This window comes from Rhinatrema bivittatum, chromosome 5 (assembly GCF_901001135.1).
Source record: "Rhinatrema bivittatum chromosome 5, aRhiBiv1.1, whole genome shotgun sequence".
NCBI classification, from domain to species: Eukaryota; Metazoa; Chordata; class Amphibia; order Gymnophiona; family Rhinatrematidae; genus Rhinatrema; species Rhinatrema bivittatum.
In genome coordinates this window covers 284705663-284733110 of record NC_042619.1, presented here as the reverse complement: position 1 = coordinate 284733110, position 27448 = coordinate 284705663, and the positions used below count along the sequence as shown (strand labels likewise).

At 45.9% G+C, this 27448-nt stretch overlaps 1 protein-coding gene across 2 annotated transcripts in view; it reads right to left on the bottom strand.

Annotated features, from left to right (window-relative positions):
- Nucleotides 1-27448, bottom strand: part of LOC115092774 (disintegrin and metalloproteinase domain-containing protein 20-like) — a 180446-nt gene that overhangs the window by 118066 nt on the left and 34932 nt on the right. Inside the window, exons 4-5 of one of the 2 annotated variants that reach the window (XM_029604076.1) lie at nt 4911-4989; nt 821-1169 (exon numbers count right to left, since the gene is read on the bottom strand). In XM_029604076.1, coding sequence (XP_029459936.1) covers nt 903-1169; nt 4911-4989 — 346 coding nt within the window. In that variant the 3' untranslated portion in view covers nt 821-902. Of the gene's footprint in view, nt 1-820; nt 1170-4910; nt 4990-27448 lie in introns of those variants that run through there. The other variant, XM_029604078.1, reaches the window with a different exon arrangement.

Here is a 27448-nt window from a genome sequence, read left to right as displayed (position 1 = left end):
GATTGGCCTGCAGGGGCTGGAGAAAGGGAGAAGGAAAGTACAACGGGGCAGTGGGACACTGGGAGATGTGACACACCTGCTGGTGAATGGCGACACACTAGTGTGTTGCGACACACCGGTTGAGAAGCGCTGATCTAGAGAATGGTTACTTCAATACTCTGAAGACCATTTTGCTATGTTCACAGGAAATAGAGTTGACTTGATTTCCAATGTGGTTGAGTTCTTTTCATATAGAATGTTAAGATTTCTTTTAAAATCTTTTAAAACCATTCTTTATGACATTGTCACCAAATGCTACCTATTTTGCTGATTCAGTATATAACTTAGAGTGATGTTCCATCTGCATAAAATTTTTTTGGTTTTAATTCGACTATATTTTAATATATTAAAAAAAAATTCTTATATTCAGGTTGATATTAAATAATGGTCTTTTATATATTTTTATCTCTTTTTTATATATTTTTTAATTTGTATTATTTTTTTATTGATATGTCTTTTGTTATTTATATGTTTTTCTTTGTGTTTTGAGATCTTTTTAACATAACACATAGATTTTAAGGACATTTTATTCGCATGATTGCTGCAAACACCACTTTTAGAGTTTAACAGGTAGTAAAAATTTTGATATTGCTGAATCATGCTCCACAATTTTGTTTTTATCATTTATTTTTTATCTCACTATGACAGATTTTATATAGGTACAAATTATAGATATTGTTGTTATTAATAATTTTTTATAGTTTTTATAGTTTTTTAATGGGAAGTTAATGTTGAATAATGAGAGGTCATGTCTTAACACTGATACACCAAACCCTGGCTTGAGCTTAACAATACACAGTAGGTGGGTTGCAAAACACAGTATCTTGAGATGACCATCTAATCCATTCTGCATAGCACAGCTGCTATGTGCTGAAGTCTTTTGAATTGTGTTCCAGAGGACGTGAAGTTGCTGCTGGGGACGGGACTGTTACCGGCAGTGGTAAAGGTAGTTTGGGTTGTCTTCCATTCACCAGCAGGAAAGGAGTCTTCCCTGTGGATGAGTGAGTATGGTTGTTATATGAGAACTGAGCCCATGGTAGTAGGGATACCCAATTATTCTGTTTCTCTGTAGCGAAGGTCCACAGGAAAGTCTTCAGTGAATGATTGGTACGTTCCACTTGTCCATTGTTCTGTGGATGAAATGCTGAGGTGAGATCCAATTGAACCCCAAATTTCTTGCATAATGCCCTCCAGTATCGTGTAGTAAACTGTGGACCCCTATCAGACACAATATGCAGAGGCAGGCCATGAGCTTGGAAGATGTGCTGCGTAAAGAGCTGGGCCAGCTCAGGGGCTGAAGGTAGTTTGGGTAGTGGAACAAAGTGAGCCATCTTTGAGAATCAGTCCACTGTGACCCATATGACTATTTATTTATTTATTTAAGAGTTTTTATATACCGTCATTAAGTTATTTACCATCATAACGGTTTACAATAGGGCACCTATATCAAAGAAAAAGTGGATCATAATTTACATAGGTGGTGCCATTAATATTCAGTAACAAATAATATTATGAATAATCAATACCTATAAACGAAGCTTGACCGACGTGCCGCAAATGCGCAGTAGAGACCAGCTCTACCGCGCATGTGCGGGCGAGCACGCGGCAGGTCGGTCAAGCTTCGTTTATAGGTATTGAAGAAAAAAAATGGCGGCGTCCAGTGGCAGCAGCGGGCGGCGGCGGTACCGGCAGCGGGCGGCGACGGCGGTAGCGAGCGGCGGCGGTGGCGGCGGCGGTAGCGGACGGCGGTAGCGAGCGACGACGGCGGCGGCGGTAGCGAGCGACGGCGGTAGCGGGCGGCGGTAGCGGCCAATAGCGAGGGAGGGAGAAGAGAGAGAGAGGGAGGGACGGAGAGAGAGAGTGGGAGGGAGGGAGGGGGACTGAGGGAGAGGGAGAGGGGGGACTGAGTGAGAGGGGAGAGGGGGGACTGAGGGAGAGTGAGTGGGACTGAGTGAGTGAGGGAGAGAGGGGGGAGGGAGTGACTGAGTGGGAGGGAGGGATTGAGTGAGGGGGAGGGACTGGGGGGAGGGACTGAGTGAGAGGGGGGAGGGGAGGACTGAGTGGGGGGAGGGATTGAGTGAGGGGGGAGGGACTGAGTGAGAGAGAGGGAGGGAGGGAGTGGGACAGTGAGTGAGAGGGAGGGAGAGAGGGGGGAGGGAGTGAGTGAGACTGAGTGGGAGGGAGGGACTGAGTGAGAGGAGAGGGAGGGAGGTAGGGGGTGGTGAAGAGTGAGAGGAGAGGGAGGGTGGGGGAGGAGTGGGTGAGGGAGGAGGTAGGGGGTGGTGAAGAGTGAGGGGAGAGAGAATGAGGGGGAGGTGAGAGACAGAGGGATGTAGCCCGTTTTAACGGGCTTAACGGCTTGTATAGTATATGATAAGGCGTTTACATTTAAAGAAATTCACATGGGGAATTGAGTTTGGTAGCAATTCATCCTGATGGTTGGTTACAGTTAAAATTAGGTAATTAAGCGCTGTGTGCTCTATGCCGCTTATCCTTTTTTAATTGACTGTGTCATTCTCTTTCTTGAAAGCTTGATGAGAAGCCAGGTTTTAAGTTGTTGTTTGAAAAGTTTATGATTACTCTGAAGTCTTATGTCAAGGGCAGGGAGTTCCATAATGTGGGGCCGACTAGAGATAGTGCACGTTCTCTAACTTGGGTAAGTCTTGCTGTTTTCACAGATGGAATGGTTAAAAGTGCTCTGTTTGCTGATCTTAAATTTCTGTGTGGGACGTGTACTCCAAGGGCTGTGTTCAGCCACTCTGCTTTTTCGTCATGGATAAGTTTGTGTATTAAGCACAGTGCTTTGAACTGTATTCTTTGTTCTATGGGTAACCAATGTAGGGAGGCAAGTGAATCTGTTATGTTATCTCTTTTGCTTTTTCCAGTGAGAATTCGAGCTGCAGCATTTTGTAAAATTTGCAGTGGTCTGACTGTAGTGTAGGGTAGGCCAAGTAGTAAGGCATTACAATAGTCTGTGCTTGCAAATATCAGAGATTGAAGTACAGTACGGAAATTTGGCAGAGTTAGTAATGGTTTAAGTTTTCTGAGTATCATGAATTTAGCATACCCTTCTTTTACCTGTATTGATATATGTTGTTTTAGGTTTAATTCAGTGTCAATTATTACTCCTAGATTGCGAACTTTCTCGGTTAAATCAATTTGTTTTCCCTTTGGAAGTTACGCCTGCCTTGGGCAGGTGTAACTTTTAAAACAAAGGTAGGGGGGGTTTAGATAGGGCTGGGGGGGTGGGTTAGGTAGGAGAAGGGAGGGGAAGGTGCCGGGATGTGGAAGGAAAGTTCCCTCCGAGGCTGCTCCGATTTCGGAGCAGCCTCGGAGGGAACGGAGGCAGGCTGCGTGGCTCGGCATGCGCAGGCTGCCGATTTTGCACAGCCTTGCGCGCGCCGACCCCGGATTTTAAAAGATACGCGCGTATCTATTAAATCCGGTATACTCTTGTTTGCGCCTGGTGTGCAAACAAAAGTATGCACTCGCGTATTTTTTTGAAATCTGCCCCACAGTGAATAAGTCCATATTTGTTTCATTTGTGGACCCCACAAATGAAACGAATGTCTCATTCATTTATTTCCCATCCAAGTTTGTGGAATATTCAAATCTATGGCTATGCTCTGTGTAAATAAACAGATGGAGGTAACTATAGTAACCAGCTCTGTTGTTAAACTGAGCACAGGCAGGACACTATAGTGTCCTGCCTGTGCTCAGACTTGTCAGAGCACAGGCAGGACAAGTTGGCAAGGAGACTAGAGGACAAATCATGTTGCAGCATCTTTTTAAACAGCTTATCACTGCTCTCTGGATCAAGTAATGCTGATCCACTCCCACTGCAAAGTCTGAGCATGTGCAAGATGGTTTGTATGTCCTCCCTAGCTGTTGGCAGAGAAAGGCATGTTTGTAGAAACTCTCAGAGTTTAAATAAGTTAAAAGCTTTTGGATTTGCCACTGGTAAATGGATGCTTGTGATCTCTCTTCTGCAGTGGTTTCACTCACTGTACCAAAAAGATAGAGGCAATGCCCTGCTGATTCTGATTTTTCTCTTCATTGGGGGAAGGTCAGGGTAGGAGACTATAGAGATAAGAGCAGTGCTAGTGATTTTGTTTACGTCTCTGGGGGATGAGGTGAACACAAAGAGACTGAAGGTAAGAATAAGAGACTTACCAAGCTGCTAGTCTTTGGTTCTTTTTTATTCAGTTTAACTAACAACAGTATTTTTTCTGCACATTGTATATGTGTTTTGTGTGTGTGACAGACAGTACTTCATATAGGGAGTGGACCTGCAAGTGGAGGTACAGTTATAATAGAATTCAATACATTTGTAATATACAAACCCCCAGAAGACAGGAAAAAGGAGAAGAGGGAATGTTGGCTGCCTTGATGGCACATTCCTATTGGAAATTTTGCATCTTAAAAATATGTTATCCTAATAAAGGGATCATTTCTACAGGAGGGGAATTAGAAAGATGAATATTTTTTTCTGCCAAATAAATTATCTACATTTAAGAATATAAAAAGTTGCCATTCTGGGTCCGAACGAGGGTTATCAAGCTCAGCATCCTGTTTCCAATAGTGGCCAAACCAGGATACAAGAACCTGGCAAGTACCCAAACATTAAATAAATTCCATGCTACTATTGCTGGTAATAAGCAGTGGCTATTCCCTAAGTCAGCTTGGTTAATAGCAGTTTAGGATTTCTCCTCTAGATATAGTTGAATAGTAATGATGCCTTAAAATCTTAGATTTCCCAACCTACCAACTTTGTTTCTTTTGAATTACTGATAAAAGTTTCCAGTGATTTTTTTTTCAACAGAAAAGTTGTTAGAATATATTTACAATGCCAATATCAAAATTCAGCTTACCCTAATAAATGGCTGCTTTGCATGCACTGCTCCTTCATCTGTATAAGTAAACACAGTGAAGTTTGGTGATAGACTTGCTCTGTAAATAAATATTTAAAACAAATTGAGAGAATATCTTTATAACATGCTTTTACTCTGGTAGTATTACAGCAATGAATATTGGTGTGCACTCTGCCCATAAGCCACAGGTCAGGTTGCTGTATTTGCAGCTAAGCAGTCTGAAAAGCCTTACATATGATCCAGCCCAGCCCTACAATCTCATATTGGTCCTCATCCGTTCAAAAGAAATTCTGAAAGACTGGAAGGTGATCCTGGCATTTAGCTGCTAGGAGGCCAAGGTAATATAGTAACATAGTAATGATGTCAGAAAAAAACCAAATGTTCCATCTAGTCTGCCCAGCAAGTTTCTTATGGTAGTAACTGCCACTCCATGCAGGTTACCCCCAAGTCTTATATTAAGGGTAGTAATATTATCAAAACCAAGCAACTGTCAAACCTACAACAATTACTGCTAGCAACATTTTTACAGGGTGAGCACCCTTTTGTTTTTGGACTTGGCCATAGAAGCAGTCCTGCACTTTTTCCCTAATGTCTGCATATCACTACCCAAGACCATAAAAGTCAGGAGCCAGAATTGGCCATCATCTCAAAATAATTGCCCTGTTTGGGATCTCATAGAAAGACCTATGAGCTCTTCTTCAAATGTGCATTAATGTGATGTGTTAATATCTGTAAGTAGAAGTTGTGTTTCAAGAATTGTCTCTGACTGTTAGGGAGCGCTAGAAGAGCGATCCCACTCCTGGGAGACGTGTGTCCTTGGGCCACGGCTCGACCCCAGAGGAACTCTGAAGAAGTGCCACGGGAGGCGTGACATGCCCGAGCATGGGCAGGACGAGAGCAAGGCTGGAGAGATGACTGGAGACAGGCCCTCCTCCAGGCCTGCACGCTTCGGAAGACCCAACAACGCTATGTTGGTGTTGTGAACAGTCCTCCGACTGTTCCCAGCCCTTTCGGACCTGCCGCAGGGTACGGCACGAAGCGGCAGGCCGGATGGAGGCCAGGGCAGCGAAGACTGGAACATGGAAGCAGACGAGACTCAGAAACAAGGTAGACTCAGGCAGAGACGTGGACTCAGGAACGAAGTACTGGAAGTGCAGACGTAAACTCAGGAACGAGGTACTGGAAGTGCAAACGTAGACTCAGGAACGAGGTACTGGAAGTGCAGACGTAGACTCAGGAACGAGGTACTGGACGTGCAGACGAAGACTCAGGAACAGGGTATGATGCATACAGGAGACTCAAGGGCGAGGTACGAGACTGGCAACATGAAGCGCCTTACACAGCCCGCTCATGGGGCTGGTCACGGACCATGACAGGGGTTGCCGCAGGATACCAGGCTTTCAGAAAGTTCAGGAACAAGGTAAGGCTCTCTCAGAGACTCAGGAATGAGGTGCATGGCTTGCATCACGAAGTGCCCTCCTCAGCCCGCCCGTGGGGCTGGTCACGGACCATGACATGGCTTGCTGCGAGGCACCAGGACATCTTGAAGACACAGGAACGAGATGCTAGCTTTCAGGAGATTCAGGAACAAGGTAAGGCTTTCTCAAAGACTCAGAAACGAGGTGCGTGGCTTGCATCACGAAGCGCCCTACTCAGCCCGCCCGTGGGGCTGGTCACGGACCACGACATGGCTTGCCGCGAGGCACCAGGACATCTTGAAGACACAGGAACGAGGTGCTAGCTTTCAGGAGATTCAGGAACAAGGTAAGGCTTTCTCAAAGACTCAGAAATGAGGTGCATGGCTTGCATCAGGAAGCGCCCTACTCAGCCCGCCCATGGGGCTGGTCACGGACCACGACATGGCTTACCGCGAGGCACCAGGACATTTTGAAGACACAGGAATGAAGCAGGTTGATGCACTCCTGGCAGCCAAGGAAAGGTTTGCTGCACACCGGCAGCCAAGCATCATCTGGACTGGAACACGGGTACCGGATGGGAAGACAGGCCAATGGCAGGAACATGAACAGGCAAACATCAGGGCTGGAACAGCAGGTAGACATCAGGACTGGAACAGCAGGTAGACATCAGGACAGGACGAGGAGCTCCGACAAAAAACAAGAAGCACTGGACCTTGCAGAAGGCTGGAACACGGACGACTCCTGGAGCAAGGATGGTAGGATCCCAGGAGTGACCAACTTCTTGCGAAGGCAAAGTCAGACTGGAAGCTGAGCCCTTTAGTAGGGCTGACGATGACACTCCCAGGGAGGGGTCAGCAGGGGCCACACCTGGCTGGCCCTTGAAAAGGAGTAGAGAGGCGCGCGCCCACGCCCTAGGAAGCTGGAGAGACAAGCTGGAAGCTGGTGGCGTCCTCCCGCCCACGTGGAGAATCCAAGGAAGCCAGGCAGGCAGTGGGACAGCCCTGCCCTGAAGGTAGAGAGGTGGCAGGCTGCTTTAGCGGCTCCCAGCCGCGAGGACTGAAGCAGGAAGGCAGAAGTGAGATAAGCTGGCTGCAGGGAGCTGAAGTGGCTGCAGGCACCGGCAGGTACGGCTCCCTGCAGGGCGAGGACCCGGACTGCAGCACGGGTACCGGCAGGGACGCCCTCCCTGCCAGCCGAAGACCCCAGGAGCGGCAGAGCCCGCCGGGGAGAGCCAGAAGCAGCAGCGGGGGTCCTGACCGCGAGGGAGAGCTCGCGGCGGGTCGGCCCCGCTGCATGGAGCAGAAGGCGGCCGGAGGAGAGCCCGGAGGCTGCGGAGAGACAGACGCAGTGGCAGCAGCATCAGCGGCCCGACTGGCAGCACGAGGTATGTGTAAAAGGTTTTGGGGGGGGGGGGGGTTGGGAGAGTGGGGGAGGCTAAGGGGGTAATTTTAAAGGGTCGGGTGGGTTTTTTTTTTTATCAGGCCATCGGCGCCATTTATATTAGTGGCAGCCAAAATGGCGCCGATGGCCCGAGAGCGGGAGATCGCGACGGGACCCCCCCACTGGACCACCAGGTAATTTAAAACATTTTGGGGGGTTTCGGGAGGGTGGGGGATTTGTTTTAAAGGGTTGGGGTGGGTTTAGGGGTTGTTTTGGCGTGCCGGTTTTCCCGCCCTCCCCCCTCCCCCGATTTACGATTTTTCACGATAAATCGGGGGAATTTCTATTGTATCGCGACTCTAACGATTTTTGACGATTTAAAAATTATCTGACGATTTTTTTAAATCGTCAAAAAACGATTCACATCCCTAGTAGATTCCATTGTAGTGAGCTTCCTGATATATGAAACTTCAAGAGAAGACTCAAGGTCATCTCATTGTGTGACAGAGAAAAATTCCAATCCCTATGAAATGCCAAAAGTAAGCACATACTTTTATTTATTTTTTCATCATACTGGAAGAAACATACTTTGTTTGAAAAAGCATGAATATAAGGAACATAATACTGAGGAAACCAAAGCTTCTTAACTGTAAAGCAAAATTGCTTACCTGTAATAGCTGTTATCCCAGGACAGCAGGATGTAGTCCTCACATATGGGTGATGTCACTGGAAGAAGCCCTATCACGGAAAACTTTCTGTCAAAGTTTCTAGAAACTTTTGACTGGCACACTGAGGCCACTGAGCATGCCCAGTATGCCATGATCCCTCGAGCCACAGGGGTCTCCCTTCAGTCTTGTGTGAGTAATAAGCATTAGAAAAAATAAAATAAAACGTATCGGACCCAACTCCGCGGGGTGGCGGGTGGGTTTCGTGAGGACTACATCCTGCTGTCCTGGGAAAACACCTATTACAGGTAAGCAATTTTGCTTTATCCCAGGACAAGCAGGATGATGATCCTCACATATGGATGATTAGCAAGCTACAGGCTGAGTCATTCTTGTTTTGGACCAACAGCAAACAACTTGTGCCACAGGAACAACTGGTGCACTGTTGGAAAAAATGAGGCAGTCTGAATCACAGCAGGTTGGATGCGGAAGGAGTTGGGATTTTGCTGGAAACAAGTTCTTTAAGACAGATTGTCCGTAGGCTGAATCTTGTCATTCTTCCTTGTCCAAACAATGAGCTGCAAAGGTGTGAAGGGAACTCCATGTTGCAGCTTTACAAATGTCAGCCATTGGTACTGAATGATAGTGTGCTACTGAGGTTGACATTGCTCTTACTGAGTGTGCCTTTACTTGCCCCTGGAGAGGAAGGCCTGCTTTTTCATAACAGAACTCTATATAGTTGGAGAGAGTTTGTTTGCCCACTGCTTTACCCGGTTTGTTTTTATCAAAAGAAACAGAGTTGGGTAGATTTCCTATGGATTGCAGTGCTGTCTAGGTCAGTGGTTCTCAACCTTTTTTCTGTCGGGACACACCTGACAGATGGTTCTCACATGCATGACACACTGACCCATGATCATCACGAGGCTAGATGTAAAAGTACAGTTTGCATCCACGGGAACCCCACTGACCCAAATAATAGATATAAAGCAGAATTATGACATTCCCCATACAACTCACCCCACAGAAAAGATATTCTGGTTCTGGTGTCATCTCAGTAACAGCAACTTAAACTCCTTCTACTTCTAGGCTCAATAGCCCTACTTATGGAAAGACAGCAGTTTACCACCAATGCATGTCCTCTTGAGAAAACACAACAAATAATACTGATACAAACGCTACATGCTAAGTAAATATATCTCATCTCGGTAACAGACATACAGAACCAGACCTAACATGCGTCCCAGGATCGATCGTAGTAATGCTACCATAAAAGTAATCCGCACACAGTTACACCTGTATTATGGATACACTCAAACAGGAGCAACCCTATCTATGAAAAGGCAACACTACAAATATTAAATCAGGCCCTAAAACCAATAAACCTCTTATTAGAAAACAGAACTAGCAAGCAGCTAGAGATCCCCACACAGAAATAATTGTAAAGCTATACTAATAAGCAGAATAAATGTTTCGAAACAGCTATGAACAGAATAACATCCATAATTAAAAACTCATAAAAACTATTAAACATTCTCCAAACACCAATAAAATATTTCAAAAAAGCAGACATCACATAATATTAAATAATTAAAATGGCAGTCAATCAAGAAAAATCATTTAAAAAGCCACCTTTACTTACCCCCTCCAGCAGCTCTCCTACTCCCCTTCCATGCAGGCCGTGGCATACACCAGAAGCAGCAGTAGAAGCTAAGCTCTATACTCATGGTCCTCTTCTTAGTGCCCATGTCTCTCACACACACACACCATACCAGTCATGCCCCCATGACCAGTTTCCGTCTCTCACACACCAATCATCTCCCAAACAGTCTTTGACACACACACACACACACACACACCAGTCACCTTCCTGAACAGTTTCTCTCATGCCATAACACACAGGTTTCCCACTCCCGTGTTCAACTTACATATATGGGTTTCTCACTCTCATAATCACTTTCTCTGTCTCACACACACACACACACACACACACACACACACTCACCAGTCTCTCACTCCCATGCTTGTTCTCTCCACATGAACAGGCTTCTCATTCCCATAATCACTTTCTTTCTCTCACACTCACACACACCAGTCACCTGACCTCTCTCATGCATACACACACACACACACACACACACACACAGGCTTCCCACCACCATGTTCGCTTTCAGATATACAGGCTTCTCACTCCCATGCTGTGTCTCACACACACCCAGGTTTCTCACTCCCATGCTCACTCTTCATATGCACAGGCTTCTCATTCCCATAATCACTTTCTTTCTCTCTCACACACACACACCAGTCACCTGATCTCTCTCATGCATACACACACACACACACACAGGCTTCCCACTCCCATGTTCTCTTTCAGATATACAGGCTTCTCCCTCCATGCTGTGTCTCACACACACCCAGGTTTCTCACTCCCATGCTCACTCTCTTCACATGCACAGGCTTCTCATTCCCATAATCACTTTCTCCCTGTTACATACACACACCAGTCTCTCTCTCATTTCCATGCTCGCTCTTCACGTGCACAGGCTTCTCATTCCCTGAATCACATTCTTTCTCTCACATTCACACACACCAGTCTCTTTCTCTCACACACACCGTCACCTTACCAACCAGTCTCTCTCTCTCATGCATGCATACACACACAGGCTTCCCACTCCCATGCTCTCTCTCACATAATCAGGCTTCTCACTCCTATGCTTTCTTTCGCCCCCCCCCCCCCCCCCAACACCAGGCTTCTTACGCCCATGCTTTCTCACATACCCAGATTTCTCACTTCCATGTTTCTCTCTCTCACACACACACATCAGTCACCTCCCTGACTGTCTCACACTCTCACGTACACATCAGTCACTTTCATTGTCTCTCACATATACACACACATCAGCTCTCTGACCAGTTTCTCTCAATCACACACAGGCTGGCTGGCTGCTTCTCTCTCTTTCTCTCACTCACTTCCTCTCTCTGCCCCCCCCCCCCCCCCCGAGCACAAATGGTAGCTGCAGCAGCCTCCTCCTCCAGCCCCCGCAGGCCAAGAAAGAAAAATCCCATCGGCTGCGGGAGGCTCATGCTGCTGTTTCCTTTCCCGATTACGGGCTGCTTCGATTGCTCGGGGGCCGATGCTGCTGCTGCCGCGGCTTCTATTTTTCCATGCGGCACGACTCTTTCTCCTTCCCGCACACCGCATATCACTTCCTGTTCCGGGTCACGGGGGGGAGCGCGGGAAGAAGAAAAGGCCAGCCGCAGGTGCCACTGCTTCTTCTACCATCGACGCCGTTCCCACTGGGCTTGAACGTACTGATAGCTCGGTGGCAATGGCAGCAGGGAAGGAAGAGCAGCGGGAGAGACCAGGAGCACGCGACATACCTGCCGGTGCTTGGCGACACACCGGTTGAGAAGCGCTGGTCTAGGTAATATGCAAGTGCACGTTTACAGTCTAAGGTGTGCAAAATCCTCTCATCTTGGTTAGAGTGAGGTCTTGGGAAGAATGTGGGCAAGACTATGGACTGATTCAAGTGGAATTCCGTAACTACCTTGGGAAGGAATTTTGGGTGAGTACGGAGGATCACTTGGTCATGTAGGAACCTTGTATAGGGTGAGTATGTGACAAGTGCTTACAACTCACTAACCCTTCTAGCAGATGTAATAGCCACTAGGAAGAGAACTTTCCATGTAAGAAATTTAACATCGCAGGAATCCATGGGTTCAAAAGGAGAACGCATGAGTCTTGCTAGTACTACATTAAAGTCTCATTCTGTGACTGATGGCCATAACGGGGGTTTAAGCTGAATTAAACCTCTCATAAACCTACTAATAAGGGGTTGCGCTGATATCGGTGCATCCCCTACTGTATTATGGTAAGCTGAGATAGCACTTAAATGTAACCTTACCGACGAAGTCTGGAGACTAGAGTCTGAAAGATGCCAGAGATAGTCTAATAAAGATGATGTGGGGCAGGAAAAGGGTTCAATACTTTTCTGTGCACACCACGTGGAGAATCTTTTCCACTTAGAATGATAGGTTTTTCGTGTGGAAGGTTTACATGAAGCAACAAGCTCTTGAGACACATTAGTTGAAAGATTGAGTGGTTGTAGGATCAAACTTTCAACATCCAGGCTGTGAGAGATAGGGATTGAAGGTTGGGATGGCGAAACCTGCCCTGATCCTGAGTTATGAGAGTGGGAGCTGTGCCCAGGCGAACTGGCTCTCTGGTTGAGATGTAGAGAAGTATGGGAAACCATACTTATCGAGGCCAACACGGGGCTATGAGTATCATTGACCCTTTGTCCTGTTGTAGCTTCACTAGAGTTTTGGTTATTAGTGGTATCGGGGGATATGCGTATAGACGGCCTGAATTCCAGGGGCAAGCAAAGGCGTCCCTGGCTAACCTGTTTGTCTGCTTGTATAGGGAACAGAACCTGTCCACTTTGTGATTCAGGTGGGATGCAAAGAGGTCTATTGTTGGCTGACCCCAACGTTGGAATATTCTGGTCGCTACAAAAGGATCCAGGGGCCACTCGTGGGGATGGATCTGACGATTGAGGCGATCTGCAACTACGTTGTGTATGCCTGCCAGATAAGTGGCTCAGAAAACATGGAGTGTTTCAGGGCCCAGTCCCAAATCTGTGCTGCTTCTTGGCAGAGGAGATAGAAGCCTGTGCTGCCTTGTTTGTTCAGATACCACATGGCAACTGTGTTGTCTGTTTGTATTAGAACAGTCTTGAGGGAAAGGCAGTCCTTGAACGCATGTAGAGCATAATGTGTAGCTCAAAGCTCTAGGAAATTGATTTGAAATGCTGCTTCGAGTTTTGTCCAAGTAACTTGAATCTGGAAATTGCCTATTTGTGCTCCCCAACCTAAGCTGGATGCATCTGTAGTTAAAGTTACTTGCGGAACTGGTTGTTGGAAGGGTAGGCCTGTGCGCAAATTGTTCGTGTTCGCCCTCCAGAGGAGAGATGAACGTAATTGGTGGGTTATTTCAATTGGAGACAACAGTAGTTGAATGGCTTGTATCCACTGTGATCTTAATGTCCATTGGGTTATTCTCATGGCTAGTCTGGCCATAGGAGTGGCATGGACTATGGAGGCCATGTGGCTGAGCAGAGTTAGAAACTGATGGGCTGTCGCACATTTCTTGTGTGCAGAGATTTCGCTAATGTGGAGAGTCTCTGCACAGTCCTCTGGGAGGAAGGCTCTTGATATTGTGGTGTTCAACTCTGCTCCGATGAACTGCAGTAGGCGAGATGGTGTGAGGTGGGATTTTTGGTAATTGATTAGAAATCCCCAGTGGAGCAGGTTGATTATGAGCCTGAGAGAGTTGACAGCTCCTTGTTTTGACTGGATTTTGTTGAGCCAGTCGTCCAGGTAAGGAAAGACATGTATACTTTTCTTGTGCAAATGGGCCACTGCCACTGCTAGGCACTTTGTGAATACTCGGGGTGCTGAGGCAAGTCCAAATGACAGAACCCGGTATTGGAAATGCTGATGCCCCACCAGGAAGCGCAGAAACTTGCGATGAGGAGGAATATTGAAATGGGAGCATAAGCATCTTGCAGATCCAGAGAATAAAGCCAATCTCCTGCTTGAAGGGGAAGCATGGTGCCTAAGGAGATCATTCTGAATTTTTCTTTTCGTAGAAATTTGTTGAGATTTCGGAGGTCTAAGGTGGGATGTAGGCCTTCTGTTTTCTTTGGAATGAGGAAATAGCGAGAGTAGAATCCTCTGCCCTGCTGAGGTCGGGGAACTGGTTCCACGGCCCTGGCTCTCAGGAGGGTGGATAATTCTGTTTGCAGGAGAGTAATATGATCTTTGTGCATCCAAAGAGACTTTGGTGGAGAGTCGCTTGGTACTGTGAGAAAATCCAGTTGGTAACCTTGTGTTATAATGGATAGTACCCATTGATCTGTTGTGATGTTTGACCAATTGGGTTGAGAGACAAAACCTCCCACTGGTTGGAGGAGTGGCTGCTGTCCTCTGGCAGGTTTTCAAAATCCTGATGCTGGGCCTATCTGAGGCGGAGACCTAGAAGCTCTTGGTTGTCTAGGTTGACTTCTCTGTGCCGGTCTGGATGCCCTACCACGGGGTGCTAGTGGATAATACCTTCTTCGCCTGTAATAGGGTTTCCTGGTGTCCTTTCTCACCGTTCTATGTGCAGAAGAGGGCATTTCTGTTGAACAGCAGAGAGTTGGCGCAGAGTTTCAGAATGTTCTTTTAGCTGCACCACTGTATCTTGAACCTTTCCTCCAAAAATGTTGTCATCAGCCCAAGGCAGATCTGCCAACTTTTCCTGAACCTCAGGCCTAAGGTCAGAGGCTTTCAGCCAGGCCCACCTATGGGCACTAATTCCCATTGCAGCCATCCTGGATGAGGTTTCAAAACTGTCATAGGCTGCACAGACTTCATGCTTGCCTGCTTCTAGACCTTTGTGTATGATGTTCACTGAGTCTTGATATTGTTGAGGTAAGGACTCAGACAGTAGTTGCATCTGTTTCCATAGATTGCGTTGATATTGAGTCATATATAATTGATATGATGCTATCCTGGAGTCAAGCATTAAACCTTGGAAAACCTTCCTGCCAAGAGTATCCAAGAATTTTTGTTCCTAGCCAGGAGGTGTAGATGAGTGTTGGTGGAACCTCTGACTTCTTTTGGGCAGATTCTACCACCACAGATTGGTGTGAGAGTTGGGGCTTTTGGTAACCTGGTATATATTGTACTAGGTAGCTGGCATTCATCCTCTTGTTCACTGGTGGGATTGAACAGGGGTGCTCCCACAGCCTATGTTGTAGGTCAACCAGGACTTCATGGACCGGTATTGCTAAAACTTCTTTAGGAGGATCAACAAATTGCAAAACCTCCAGGGTCTTTTGCCTCGTGTCCTCTTCTACCACTAGCTGGAACAGAATGGTATCAGCCATCTCCTTTACAAAATTTGAAAAGGAGAAGTCCTCTAGTGGTGACTTCCTTCTTTCTTCAGGTGGAGATGGGTCAGACAGTATATCTTCTGATGAAGTATCGGTGTCTCAGTCATCCCAGGTGTCTGGACGTCGTGGAGGAGTAGAGTGAGGTATGAACATAGGCACTGATGGTTTCTGAGGTGGCATCGATAGAGACACTGGAATTCTCGTCCGAGAAATTCCAGATGGTCCTGGTACAGGCTCGGGCATTTGAGAAGCCCCGGAGGCGTCTTCATTAACGGGAATCTGCATTTTCGGTGCCACTGGTAAGGGTTACATCAGGAGAGCACCGATGATGGCTTAGAGAGTATTGGTGCGAAGACTGAAAAGTACGGCACCAGCAGCAGCATGGGCATCAGTAGTGGTACCGGTGCCGGCATTGGTGGCTGAGATGGCGTTGGTGCAGGCATCGGCCCCGATGGTTGAAGGTCTTGGAGAGCGTCTTTGCCTGGCAGATAAAACCGTCCAGTTCCTCCCGTATAGCTGGTGAGGTCAGAGCAGCTATAAGGGGTGGCAGAGAAGACAGAACTGGCTCTTCCACAGGTCCCTGTGGTGGCGCGGTATCTGGCACTTTTACCGGTGGGGATCGCCTTGGAGTGAGAGGCATCGAGGGTATCAATGGGTCTTCCACTAGAGACCTTTTCGGCGATGGTTCTACTGGCATCGACGGAGTTCCCAGAATCGATCCGACATCGGGTGTCGACGTCCGTCGATGGCGATGCTTCTCGCGATGTTCGGTGCCTTTTTTTCTCAAGCACCGATGTGGATTTTATAGATGACCGGGATGGAGTCGGTGATAATCGGTCACCGGAGCCATCAGGGCGACATTTTTGGACAACTAACTTTCTGGCCGCTCCAGCCGGAGACGACTGAGTCGATGTAGACATCGATGGTATTAGTTGAATATGTAAGAGATGTTCCATCTTCTCTTAAGGGGCTCGCCTGCCCGTGGCCGTCATCTCAGCGCATTGTGGACAGGTGGAAACATTATGAGATTCACCCAAGGACAGCACACACTCAACATGCGGGTCGGTGATGGACATAGTGCGAGGGCAGTTCAGGCATTTTTTAAAACCCGTTGCCATTACGAAGGCCGGACAGCCGTCAACTACCATCTGACAGAAAAATCTGTTTAACTGGAATCGACCATGAAAAAACAAGTACTCACCAGCCGGTGGAGACAGGGAGACCCCTATGAAGGGGATGAATTGAGAAATTTAAAATTTTTCTCTGAGTATATTGTGTGAGAACTTACACAGGGCTCCTGCAGTGCAGAAAATCAAAGACTGAAGGGAGACCCCTGTGGCTTGAGGGATCATGGCATGCTGGGCATGCTCAGTGGCTTCAGTGTGCCAGTCAAAAGTTTCTAGAAACTTTGATAGAGTTTTCCATGATAGGGCTCCTTCCAGTGACATCACCCATATGTAAGGACTATCATCCTGCTTGTCCTGGGATAATGCACACTTCCCCCCCAGTCTTGAACTATTGATTGCACTCACTTGCCCATAAGGGCACCAGGAGGAGACCTGCTTTCCAGGATCCACTCACGATGCCTACATTCTCTCACAATCAAGAATTCATGACCACTTCCAGCAAGGACACACTTAGGGATGTCTTCTAGGTAAGAAGACACCCACCACTTCTAACACATACCCAGTTCCCTGTTTACTTTTGTCACCCTTAGGTTTAGGGTGCCACTGCAGGGCTCCTCTAAACCAACCCTGTAACCCTGATTTTCTGTGTCTTCTCCTCTTGCAGGTGACAGAGGCTAGCCACTGAAAACCTGTCTCATGATCCCCATTGCCACCTCAGCAACTGCAGCTAAGTGTTGCTACAACAGGGCACACCAAAAGACCAGGTCTGTCATAGAGAGAACATTTGGCTTTCTTAAAACACGCTTCTGCTGTCCTAACAGATCTGGAGGATGTCTTCTTTACAGCCCCCCTAAAGTGTGAGAGATTTTTTAGCCTGCTGTATGCTACATAACCTTGCACTAAACAGACACATGCCTTCTCCAGAAGAAGGCCATCTATAGAATGAGGCGGAGGAAGAGCATTTGTGTCAGTATGAATTGCAGGAAATACATCACTTGAGTCAAAGGCAGGCTATATAACAAAGGAGCTCTCTCATTGGAAAACATTTCAGAAGGTGATAGTGCATTTATTTACAAAAAAAATGCAGCAAAATAAAGCATCACATCCTTGGCCGGCCTCTTTTCCTGGCTTCAGGAAGCTTAGGCTGCCCCAACCTGGAGCTCCTGCACAGTGGACTCCTGCCACTGCTCATGCTGCCATCAGAGGGCAAAGGAGCTTGTGGCAATACAAGTTCATGGCTGCAGGAAGGTACAGAGTGAGCAGTGTCTGCTGGTGGTGGAAACATGACAGGTGGTGCAGGCTGGGCTGGTGCTTGCTGAGGTGCCATCCAGGGATAGCCTAGTGCAGGCTGAGGTATAGGTGGCTGGGGCACAGTGGGATCTTCAGCACAGGCAAGTGCCATCCATGGCAATGGAGGGCCATAAGGTGGAAGATACTGCATCCAGGGCACCATGAAAGGCCATGGAGCCACTGGTGGCTGCGGCTGGAAGGGAGGCATCTGCTGCAGCATCTCCCATCACACTGCAGTTTGCTGTTGCCCTGCAAAGGTCCCGTACCACTTGCTGAATCCCCTGCCTGTCCTCCCTGATGGTATCATGGAGGCCTTGTGCTTCCTCCCTGATGGTATCATGGAGGGCCTCTGCTTCCTGCCTCACCACATCATGCAGGCCTAAGATCACCTTCAACAGGCTGCTGCTTTGTTGTATTAGCCTCTCAGTCTGACTGGCAACCATTTCAGGTTTGGGCTGGTCAGATACTCTGTTGTCCTGCGGGCAGTTCTGTAGCAAATCAGCCAGTGTGTCCTCTGGCTCCATTTCCTGCCGCTGCTGCTCCTCTTCCTCCTCAGGCTATTGCAGCTCCTCATGGACTCCCTCTTTCTCCTCATCCGAGCTGTCAGGGATTACCCACAGATGCCGGTACTGCCTTTGGGGCTGTCTAGGTGCAGGTCCTGAAGCTCATCATCTGGCTCTTCTAGAAAAAATAGGTAAATGTCAAACATTGGCATTCGGTGTTTTCTGTACTTTGGTTCGTATGCCCTGCATGCTCCACTAGATAGACCTAATTACTAGTCCTTTGGTACAGAGCTATAAATGGCCATAGCATTCAATATTGCCCCTACCCTGTTTTACACTCCAGGTGGGAGTCTCTGAGGCTGAAGAATGGCTTAATCCAGGCTGCAGAGTGCTTGGGTATTATGATTTTCTAAGGAAACAGAGCACTTTAGTGTACTCTACATAATTTGGGTCACAGTCTACCACTGACACAAAGACAAGGCCTTGTCTTTTTTGAAGAGTAATGAAAGGGGAGAGAAGCAGAGAAAGCTACAAAGACACCTCTAATGTAATTTCCACTGCTGGGACATGACAGTCAGGATGGACTTTTGGAGTCACTGTGTAGAACATTTACTGTGGTGAGGGATGCATTAACCGATACCATGGAGGCTAAACATTTTCACAACCCCTGCCTTGAGAATACATGGCTAGGAGATAGGACGAAATGTTTTTCTAACTTGTTTAAATCTTGGGGCACTGCTTGTACCTACACATACATTTTACATACTCATGCTTTAAACACACATGTTTTTGCAGAATCCTTTTCCCTTAAGCTGTAGGAAAGCACAGTAAAAACACACAATACATGTTACTGCTGCCATTGGTATAGATTGTTATTTTTGTGCCCACATATTTTTGCTATCCCTTGGGGAACTTTGAAGGGGAAACTGACAGAGGAGATAGCCCCAACAAAGAATATCCCTTATGCTCTTTAATATACAGGCTTTGCAACAACACATTAAACATTGTACTTTATTTTGCCATTAAAAAAAATGTATTAAGGCTGACAGCATATCTTACACACCAGAAAGACCACTACACCCTTTCACTTAAGTGAAATCAACAAAGCTACAGCAGACAAAAGGTGTATGCTGCCTTTGTAGATGTGTGTATAGATCAAGCATTCCTGCAATATTTTAGAGCTTTAAAAAAAACCTGTCCTGTGTGGTGAATAATAAGCTGACCACAAATTGCTTTGGTCTATACTTTGTATTTATCACTAGGCAGAGATGTAACCAATAATGGTTTGAATAGCATTCATGAGCAAATTTACTATGGCATTATATTTAATAAGGCTGTATTGCCTCGCTTATAAAGAAGTGCCTGATGGATATCTGTGACAAATAGTCTACTTTTAGAATGCAAAATACAATGCTCACCTTCCTGCCATAGATATTGCATGGTGTCTATGGCACCCACAGCTGCTTCATATAAGATGTTCAGCACAAGCTGCTCAGAGGTGGTGAACCTGATGTGGCTGCCTTATTCCTCTGCAATCTTCCTGGCCTGCTTCTGCTTGACATGCCTCCTCAGGTCCCGCCATTTGTGCATCAGCTCCAAAATGCAACAGTTGTGGTGGAACACTGAGTTGACAGCATGCCTGATTCTCTTCCAGATCTGCTCCTTCCTGTAGCCATGCGGTACCAGCAGATTCTGGTACCGCATAACATGTTCAACAAGCATGTCTACCTCAACTGGTAGGAAGTTAGGCTTCCTCATCATCACTCCACATACTTGAGACATGGATACAAGTAGGACAGAGAATGGGGCAATAGATATTTTTGTAGGCAGCATAATTTGTGCCCTTCCCTGTCTACATAATGCGCCCAGTGGGTCCGATCTGCGTGCATAGGAATTGAGTACTCAGGCCATTAAAATTGATGTGGAACATGTACACACTGGCTGATTTGTGCACGCTGTCAATTAAGATTGAGTGAGATGTACACGTCGACGAATCTGTGAGCATAGCAATTACACTTGATGGCTGACATATGCATGCTCATTGATTTGTGCACATTGCAATTAGGACTAATGCCACACATGTGCGTGCTCTTTGATTTTGGCACAACAAAAGAAGATTCATTATACCTACATGAGTTAATTAGAATGAGGCTTAGGAATGGTGATGCTCCACCCAGTGACCATCACACAACTTTGCTCAAGTGTTAATGATATCCAGTGTGAAAGGGTAGCCTTTTGAAGCTAAAGCTTTATGATTGTGGAGAACATTAACACCTGACTACCTTGCTGTGAGGGGGAAAGCAAAATTGCTTACTTTATAATAAGTGTTACCCCAGGACAGCAGGATGTAGTCCTCACATATGGGTGACATCATTGATGGAGCCCTGGTATGGAAAACTTTCAGTCAAAGTTTCTAGAAACTTTTGACTGGCCCTGTGAGGCCACTGAACATGCCCAGCATGCCATGATATTCTCTGCCACAGAAGTCTCTCTCCAGTCTCGTATGTAGCAATAAGCTTTAGCAAAAAATAAAATAATAAAATGTATCGGACCCAACTCCGTGGGGTGGCGGGTGGGTTTCATGAGGACTACATCCTGCTGTCCTGGGATAACACATATTACAAGGTAAGCAATTTTGCTTTATCCCAGGACAAGCAGGATGCTAGTCCTCACATATGGGTGATTAGCAAGCTAGAGGCTGAGTCATTTTGTAGTGAAGCAATAGTGAAGTATTGTTGTTGAAAATGAGGTAGCCGAAGATCACAGCAGATTGGATATAGAAGGAGTTGGGATTAAACTGGAAACAAGTTCTTTAAGACAGATTGTCCGTAAGCTGAATCTTGTCGTCCTTGTTTGTCCAAACAGTAATGAGCTGCAAAGGTGTGAAGAGAACTCCATGTTGCTGCTTTACATATGTCAAGAATTGGCACTGAACGATAGTGTGCTACTGAGGTTGACATTGCTCTTACTGAATGCGCCTTTACTCGCCCTTGGAGAGGAAGGCCTGCTTTTTCATAGCAAAACTGTATACAATCTGCTAGCCAATTGGATAGAGTATGTTTACCCACTGCTTTTCCCGGTTTGTTTGGTTCATAAGATACAAAGAGTTGAGTGGATTTCCTGTGGACTGCAGTGCGGTCTAAGTAAAATGCTAGTGCACGTTTACAGTCCAAGGTATGAAAGGCCCATCCTCCTTGGTGAGAATGAGGCCTTGGAAAGAGTGTGGGTAAAACTATGGATTGGTTCAAGTGGAATTCCGTAACTACTTTGGGAAGGAATTTTGGATGTGTATGGAGAACCACTCTGTCATGTAGGAATTTTGTATAGGGTGCTTGTAACTCACTAACCCTTCTAGCTGATGTAATGGCTATGAGGAAGATAGTCTTCCATGTGAGAAATTTTAAAGCACAGGAACTCATGGGTTCAAACGGAGAACGCATGAGTCTTGTTAAGACCAGATTCAAGTCCCATTCTGTGACTAGTGGCCGAATTGGTGGTTTAAGGTGAATTAAACCTCTCATAAATCTACTGACGAGAGGATATAGAAACATAGAAACATAGAAACATAGAAATGACGGCAGAAGAAGACCAAATGGCCCATCCAGTCTGCCCAGCAAGCTTCACACATTTTTTCTCTCATACTTATCTGTTTCTCTTAGCTCTTGGTTCTATTTCCCTTCCACCCCCACCTTTAATGTAGAGAGCAGTGATGAAGCTGCATCCAAGTGAAATATCTAGCTTGATTAGTTAGGGGTAGTAGCCGCCGCAATAAGCAAGCTACACCCATGCTTATTTGTTTTACCCAGACTATGTTATACAGCCCTTATTGGTTGTTTTTCTTCTCCCCTGCCATTGAAGCAGGGAGCTATGCTGGATATGCGTGAAGTATCAGTCTTCTCCCATGCTGTTGAAGCAGAGAGCCATGCTGGATATGCATCGAAAGTGAAGTATCAGGCACATTTGGTTTGGGGTAGTAACCGCCGTAACAAGCCAGCTACTCCCCGCTTTGTGAGTGTATGGATATTGGTGCATCTCCCATCTTGTTATGGTAAACTGAGATTGCACTTAAATGTACTCTTACAGATGATGTCTGGAAACCAGAATCTGAAAGATGGCATAAGTAGTCTAGTAGCGAAATTGTGGAGCAGGAGAAAGGGTCAATGTTCTTTGCTGTGCACCACAAGGTAAACCTTTTCCATTTCAAAGAATAGTTCTTTCGTGTTGAAGGTTTTCGTGAAGCTATAAGCACTTGAGATACATTGGTTGAAAGACTGAATGGTTGTAATATCAAGCTTTCAACATCCATGCTGTCAGGGATAGGGATTGAAGGTTAGGATGGCGCAACCGACCCTGATCCTGAGTTATGAGAGTAGGAGCTGAACCCAGGCGAATTGGTTCTCTGATCAAGAGGTCTAGAAGTGTGGGAAACCATACTTGTCGAGGCCAATACGGGGCTATGAGTATCATGGACCCCTTGTCCTGTTGTAGCTTCACTAGAGTTTTGGTTATGAGCGGTACTGGAGGATACGTGTATAGAAGGCCTGAGTTCCAAGGGCGAGAAAAGGCGTCCTTGGCTAGTTGGTGATTCTGCTTGTGTAGAGCACAGAATTTGCCCACTTTGTGATTCAAGTGTGATGCAAAGAGGTCTATTGTTGGTTGTCCCCAACATTGAAATATCCTGGTCACTACTAAGGGATCCAGGGACCATTCGTGCGGTTGGAACTGACGACTGAGTCGATCTGCCACTATGTTGTGAATGCCTGCCAGATAATTGGCCCGGAGAAACATTGAGTGTGTCAGGGCCCAGCCCCAAATCTGTGCTGCTTCTTGACAAAGGAGATAAGAGCCCGTACCTCCCTGTTTGTTGATGTAACACTTGGCTACTGTGTTGTCCGTTTGGATCAGAACAGTCTTGTGTGAAAGGCAGTCCTTGAATGCATGCAGCGTATAACGTATAGCTCAAAGTTCTAGGAAATTGATTTGAAATGTTGCTTCGAGTTTTGTCCAAGTACCCTGGGTTTGGAGATTGCCTACGTGAGCTCCCCAACCCAAGGTGGATGCATCTGTAGTTAAGGTTATCTGTGGGACTGGTTGTTGGAAGGGTAGGCCCTTGCGCAAGTTGTCCTTGTTCGCCCACCACAGTAGAGATTTATTTTATTTATTTATGTATTTAAAATATTTCTATACCGGACTTCATGAATGGGATTCATATCAGGCCGGTTTACATGGAACAAGGGGTAAACCAAAGTAACCAAAACAAGAAGGCCGAAACTAGCAAAGTTACAATATAACAGGGGGATTAAACTTGGGAGCTATAGTAGCTAGGAATAAGAGAGATGGGCATTAACTAAATATAAATCATATAAGATAGGTTATGAAATTAGTAAACATTCAGTACCTTGATCTGAGTCTGACGAATTATTTTGAGTTAGGGGAAGCCTTGGAGGAAAAGCCACGTCTTAAGTTTTCTTCGAAAGGTGAGGAGGCAGGATTCCAGTCTTAGGTCAGTCGGTAGCTTGTTCCAAAGGACTGGGCCTGCTGTGGAGAAGGAACGTTCTTTGGTGGATGTTAGACGTGTGGATTTGGTAGGTGGGACTTGAAGCATTCCTTTATATGCCTCTCTGATGGGCCTTTCTGAAGCATGGTGTTTGAATGGGGTCTGAAGGTCTAGGGTGAGCTGTTTGTGGATTATGGTGAGTGCTTTATGTAGAATTCTGTATTTTATTGGTAGCCAGTGTAGGTTTCGGAGGATGGGGGTAATGTGAGCACTTCGGTTAGTGTTGGTTAAGATTCTGGCTGCTGCATTCTGGAGCATTTGTAGAGGTTTTGTTGCTGAGATGGGGAGCCCCAGGACTAAAGCATTACAGTAGTCCGTTTTCGAAAATAGCATAGATTGAAGGACGGTTCTGAAGTCCTGGAAGTGGAGAAGTGGTTTAATTCTTTTTTTTTTTTTGTGAATTATGTTTATTGATTTGAAAGGGTGGGAATATACAATGAGTTGCGATTAGCAATAGTGCCATTGGTGCATAAAGACAATCACAGACACGAATGTACATTAATCCAGAACAACGAAACTGCGCCAGTACATTCTAACCTTTTAACTTAGTAACAGTTTAACACCATTTTAACGTTTGGACATTTGTGGTCAAGTTCCAGAAAATCTAACAGTGTAGCTGTAAATGTGTTATATATCCCGCTTATAATAGCAATGTTTATACATTGATTAAAAATTTTAAAAAACAGTAATATAAGCTATAACAGGCTATAGCTGAACCTTGACTCGCCCATGACTCTGAATGCCAAAAAGAAAAGAATAGAGTACATGGTAATGCTAAATTACAGAGTAGTACACGTTGTATATTCCTCCTATGTGTCCCCAATACCCCTCCCCTTCCCTCCCCTATGCCCCCCTTCCCTTCCCATTACCCCTAAATGTGTGCGAAGATTCTGTGAGGTGTGTGTCAGCAAAGAGTCAAAACAGGCCATTTGGTCAACAAGTATTTCGCTTCTAACTCAGGAGTCGTGTACATAGGGTAGGACAAGGTGGAACTGTAACTAGCTAGCTGCCCGACAAGCCAACCCTGACAAGAGATCTCCCAACCAGCCATAGTCCCTCTGACTGTCTACCTCAATCCCCGCTAGATAGTCTTAGGAGTCAAGTAATCTGCCAGTGGTTGCCAGGTTTTCTGCATCGCCATCCTTCTTTTTTCCGAAGCAATTTGTCCACTAGCATATTCCAATGTGTATAAACGTATCAGCAATTTAAACCATTGTTCATATTTTGGACCTTCAGTAGATAACCAACAGGCTAGAATAGATTTTTTCCCCGTCATGCTTACTTTCTGAATAAATTTTAAACTATATTTATTAGGGTTCTTAGCAGTGGATTTATTTACCCCAAAGAGCCACAACATAGGATCCAAAGGTAGCTGTATTTGGAGTAATTGATTGCACAATTTAGCAATTTGTCCCCAGAAAGTGCTGATTATCTCACATGACCAGAAATTATGAGTAAATGAACCGATATCCGAATTGCACTTTAGACACTCCGCGGACTTCGCTATTCCAGCTATATGTGCCCTATCGGCCGCCATGTAAAACCGCCGTAGGAATTTGAATTGTAATTCTCTATATATTATGTTTTCAGACCACTCTGCAAGCTCTCCATAACAACTTCTATATTCACGATCTGTTAATTGAAAAGCCGACCATTGTCTCCACTTCGATAGAACTGTGTCAGTTGTGTCTTTCGCAATTGTGTTATGGAGTACCTTGTTATATATAGCTATAGTGGGTTTACTAAGATTCCTCACTAGTACTATGCTGTGTAGTGTCCAAAATTGTTGACTTGGTGCTAAGCTCCTGCTATGTGCCTGCAAAAAGCTCCGTAACTGCGTATATGCATACTGGTCTGTATTGGAGAGGAGGTAGATTTGTTGCAATTTGGAGAATAAATAGGGGTGACCTGTTTCTTTAGAGAAACACTGATATATCCACACCAGACCCTTAGATTTCCATCTATGAAATACCGATGTTGAAGCCGCTGGTGGGAAAAAAGCGTGGTCACATATTGAAAGAAAAGCGGTGCATGTAGTGGGTAGGCAGACTTGTGAGCAGAGGAAAACCCATGCCTTCCGACATGCTTGTATCAGTGGTTGCTGCCCAAGCTGTGTAGGAAGAGTGGCTTTCGGTATCTGGAGCAGAGGATTTAGGGACCCCAATCCCCACCAGGCCCTCAGGAGACTTAGGGGTGTATAGTAAGAGAGGTCGCCCACGATGTCGGTAATATGTCGCAGTAAACAAGCCAGGTTATACCAACGCAGATTTGGGCAGCCCAAGCCTCCTTTTGCCGGTAATTGCATTAATACCTGAAGGGAAATACGCGCCCTCCGCCCATTCCAAATAAATCTCCTAAAAGCAGCGTGGACCGCCCTACAATCCTTTCTGGTAAGCCACAAAGACGCCATTTGCAATATGTATAACCATCTGGGCAGAATTAGCATTTTTATTATTTGTATTCTGCCTGTGATAGAGAGTGGTAGCCCGCGCCATTTCTGAAGCTTATGTGCCGTGTCCTGTAGCAAGGGATCAATATTAAATTTATAAAAATTAGCAATGTCCGGTGGTATCTTGACCCCCAAGTACTTCATGGCCGTTGTCACCCATTTCAAGGGGAATGCTCCCTGCCAGGTCGTCTTTACCAACCCTCCCACATCTAATGCCTCTGATTTGTCTTTATTTATACGGAGCCCCGCAAATTTCCCATATGCCTCCTGCAGATCCAATAAGGGTTGTAGCGATCGTTGAGGGTTTGTGAGGTATATTAAAATATCATCAGCAAACGCTGCGATTTTAAATGAGTGAGGTTCTACCCCATAACCCTCGATCTCTGTTGAAGCTGCTATTTTCCGCAGGAGGGGATCAATGGCTAAGATGTATAGTAGTAGGGAAAGAGGACATCCTTGACGTACCCCTCTGTTAATCTGAAAGCCCTCTGATTTAAAACCATTTGCTACTATGTGGGATATGGGATTCGTGTAGAGCATGGCAACAAAGCTCAAAAAATTCCCCTCCATCCCATATCTTTTCAGTACTGAGAATAGGTAAGGCCAGGAGACCCTATCAAACGCCTTCTCTGAGTCAAACCCTATCGCCAATGCTCCAGATCTCCGAGCTATAGATTGCGACATCGCCGTTACAAGTTTGATAATGTTAGCACATGCCGGTCTATTCCTGACAAAGCCCACCTGATGCTCTGAAATGAGTTGTGGAAGTAAGGAGCTAAGTCTATCCGCCAAGACCTTGGCTAAAATCTTGAGATCACAGTTAAGCAGTGAAATGGGCCGATAGGAACTAGGAATCAGAGGGTCCTTCCCCGGCTTAGATAGAACCGTTATATATGCCGAGTTAAATTGTGCAGGAAGCGAATTCTTCCAGACGGCCTCATTGAAAAAATCCGTTAAATTAGGTGTTAATTGAGTTTGTAGGATTTTATAAAAATCAAATGAGAATCCGTCCGGTCCCGGTGCTTTCCCCGCCTTACTGGTTGAAATAGCCGCGAGAACTTCTAATGGGATAATGGGTCTATTTAAAAAAGATAATTGAGTAGAGGATAAAGTGGGTAATGCCAAGTTCTTGAAAAAGGCTTCCTCCTCTGATGCCCCTCCCTGCACATCATCCGTATACAGGTTTTCATAGAAAAGACGAAAAACCTCGCAGA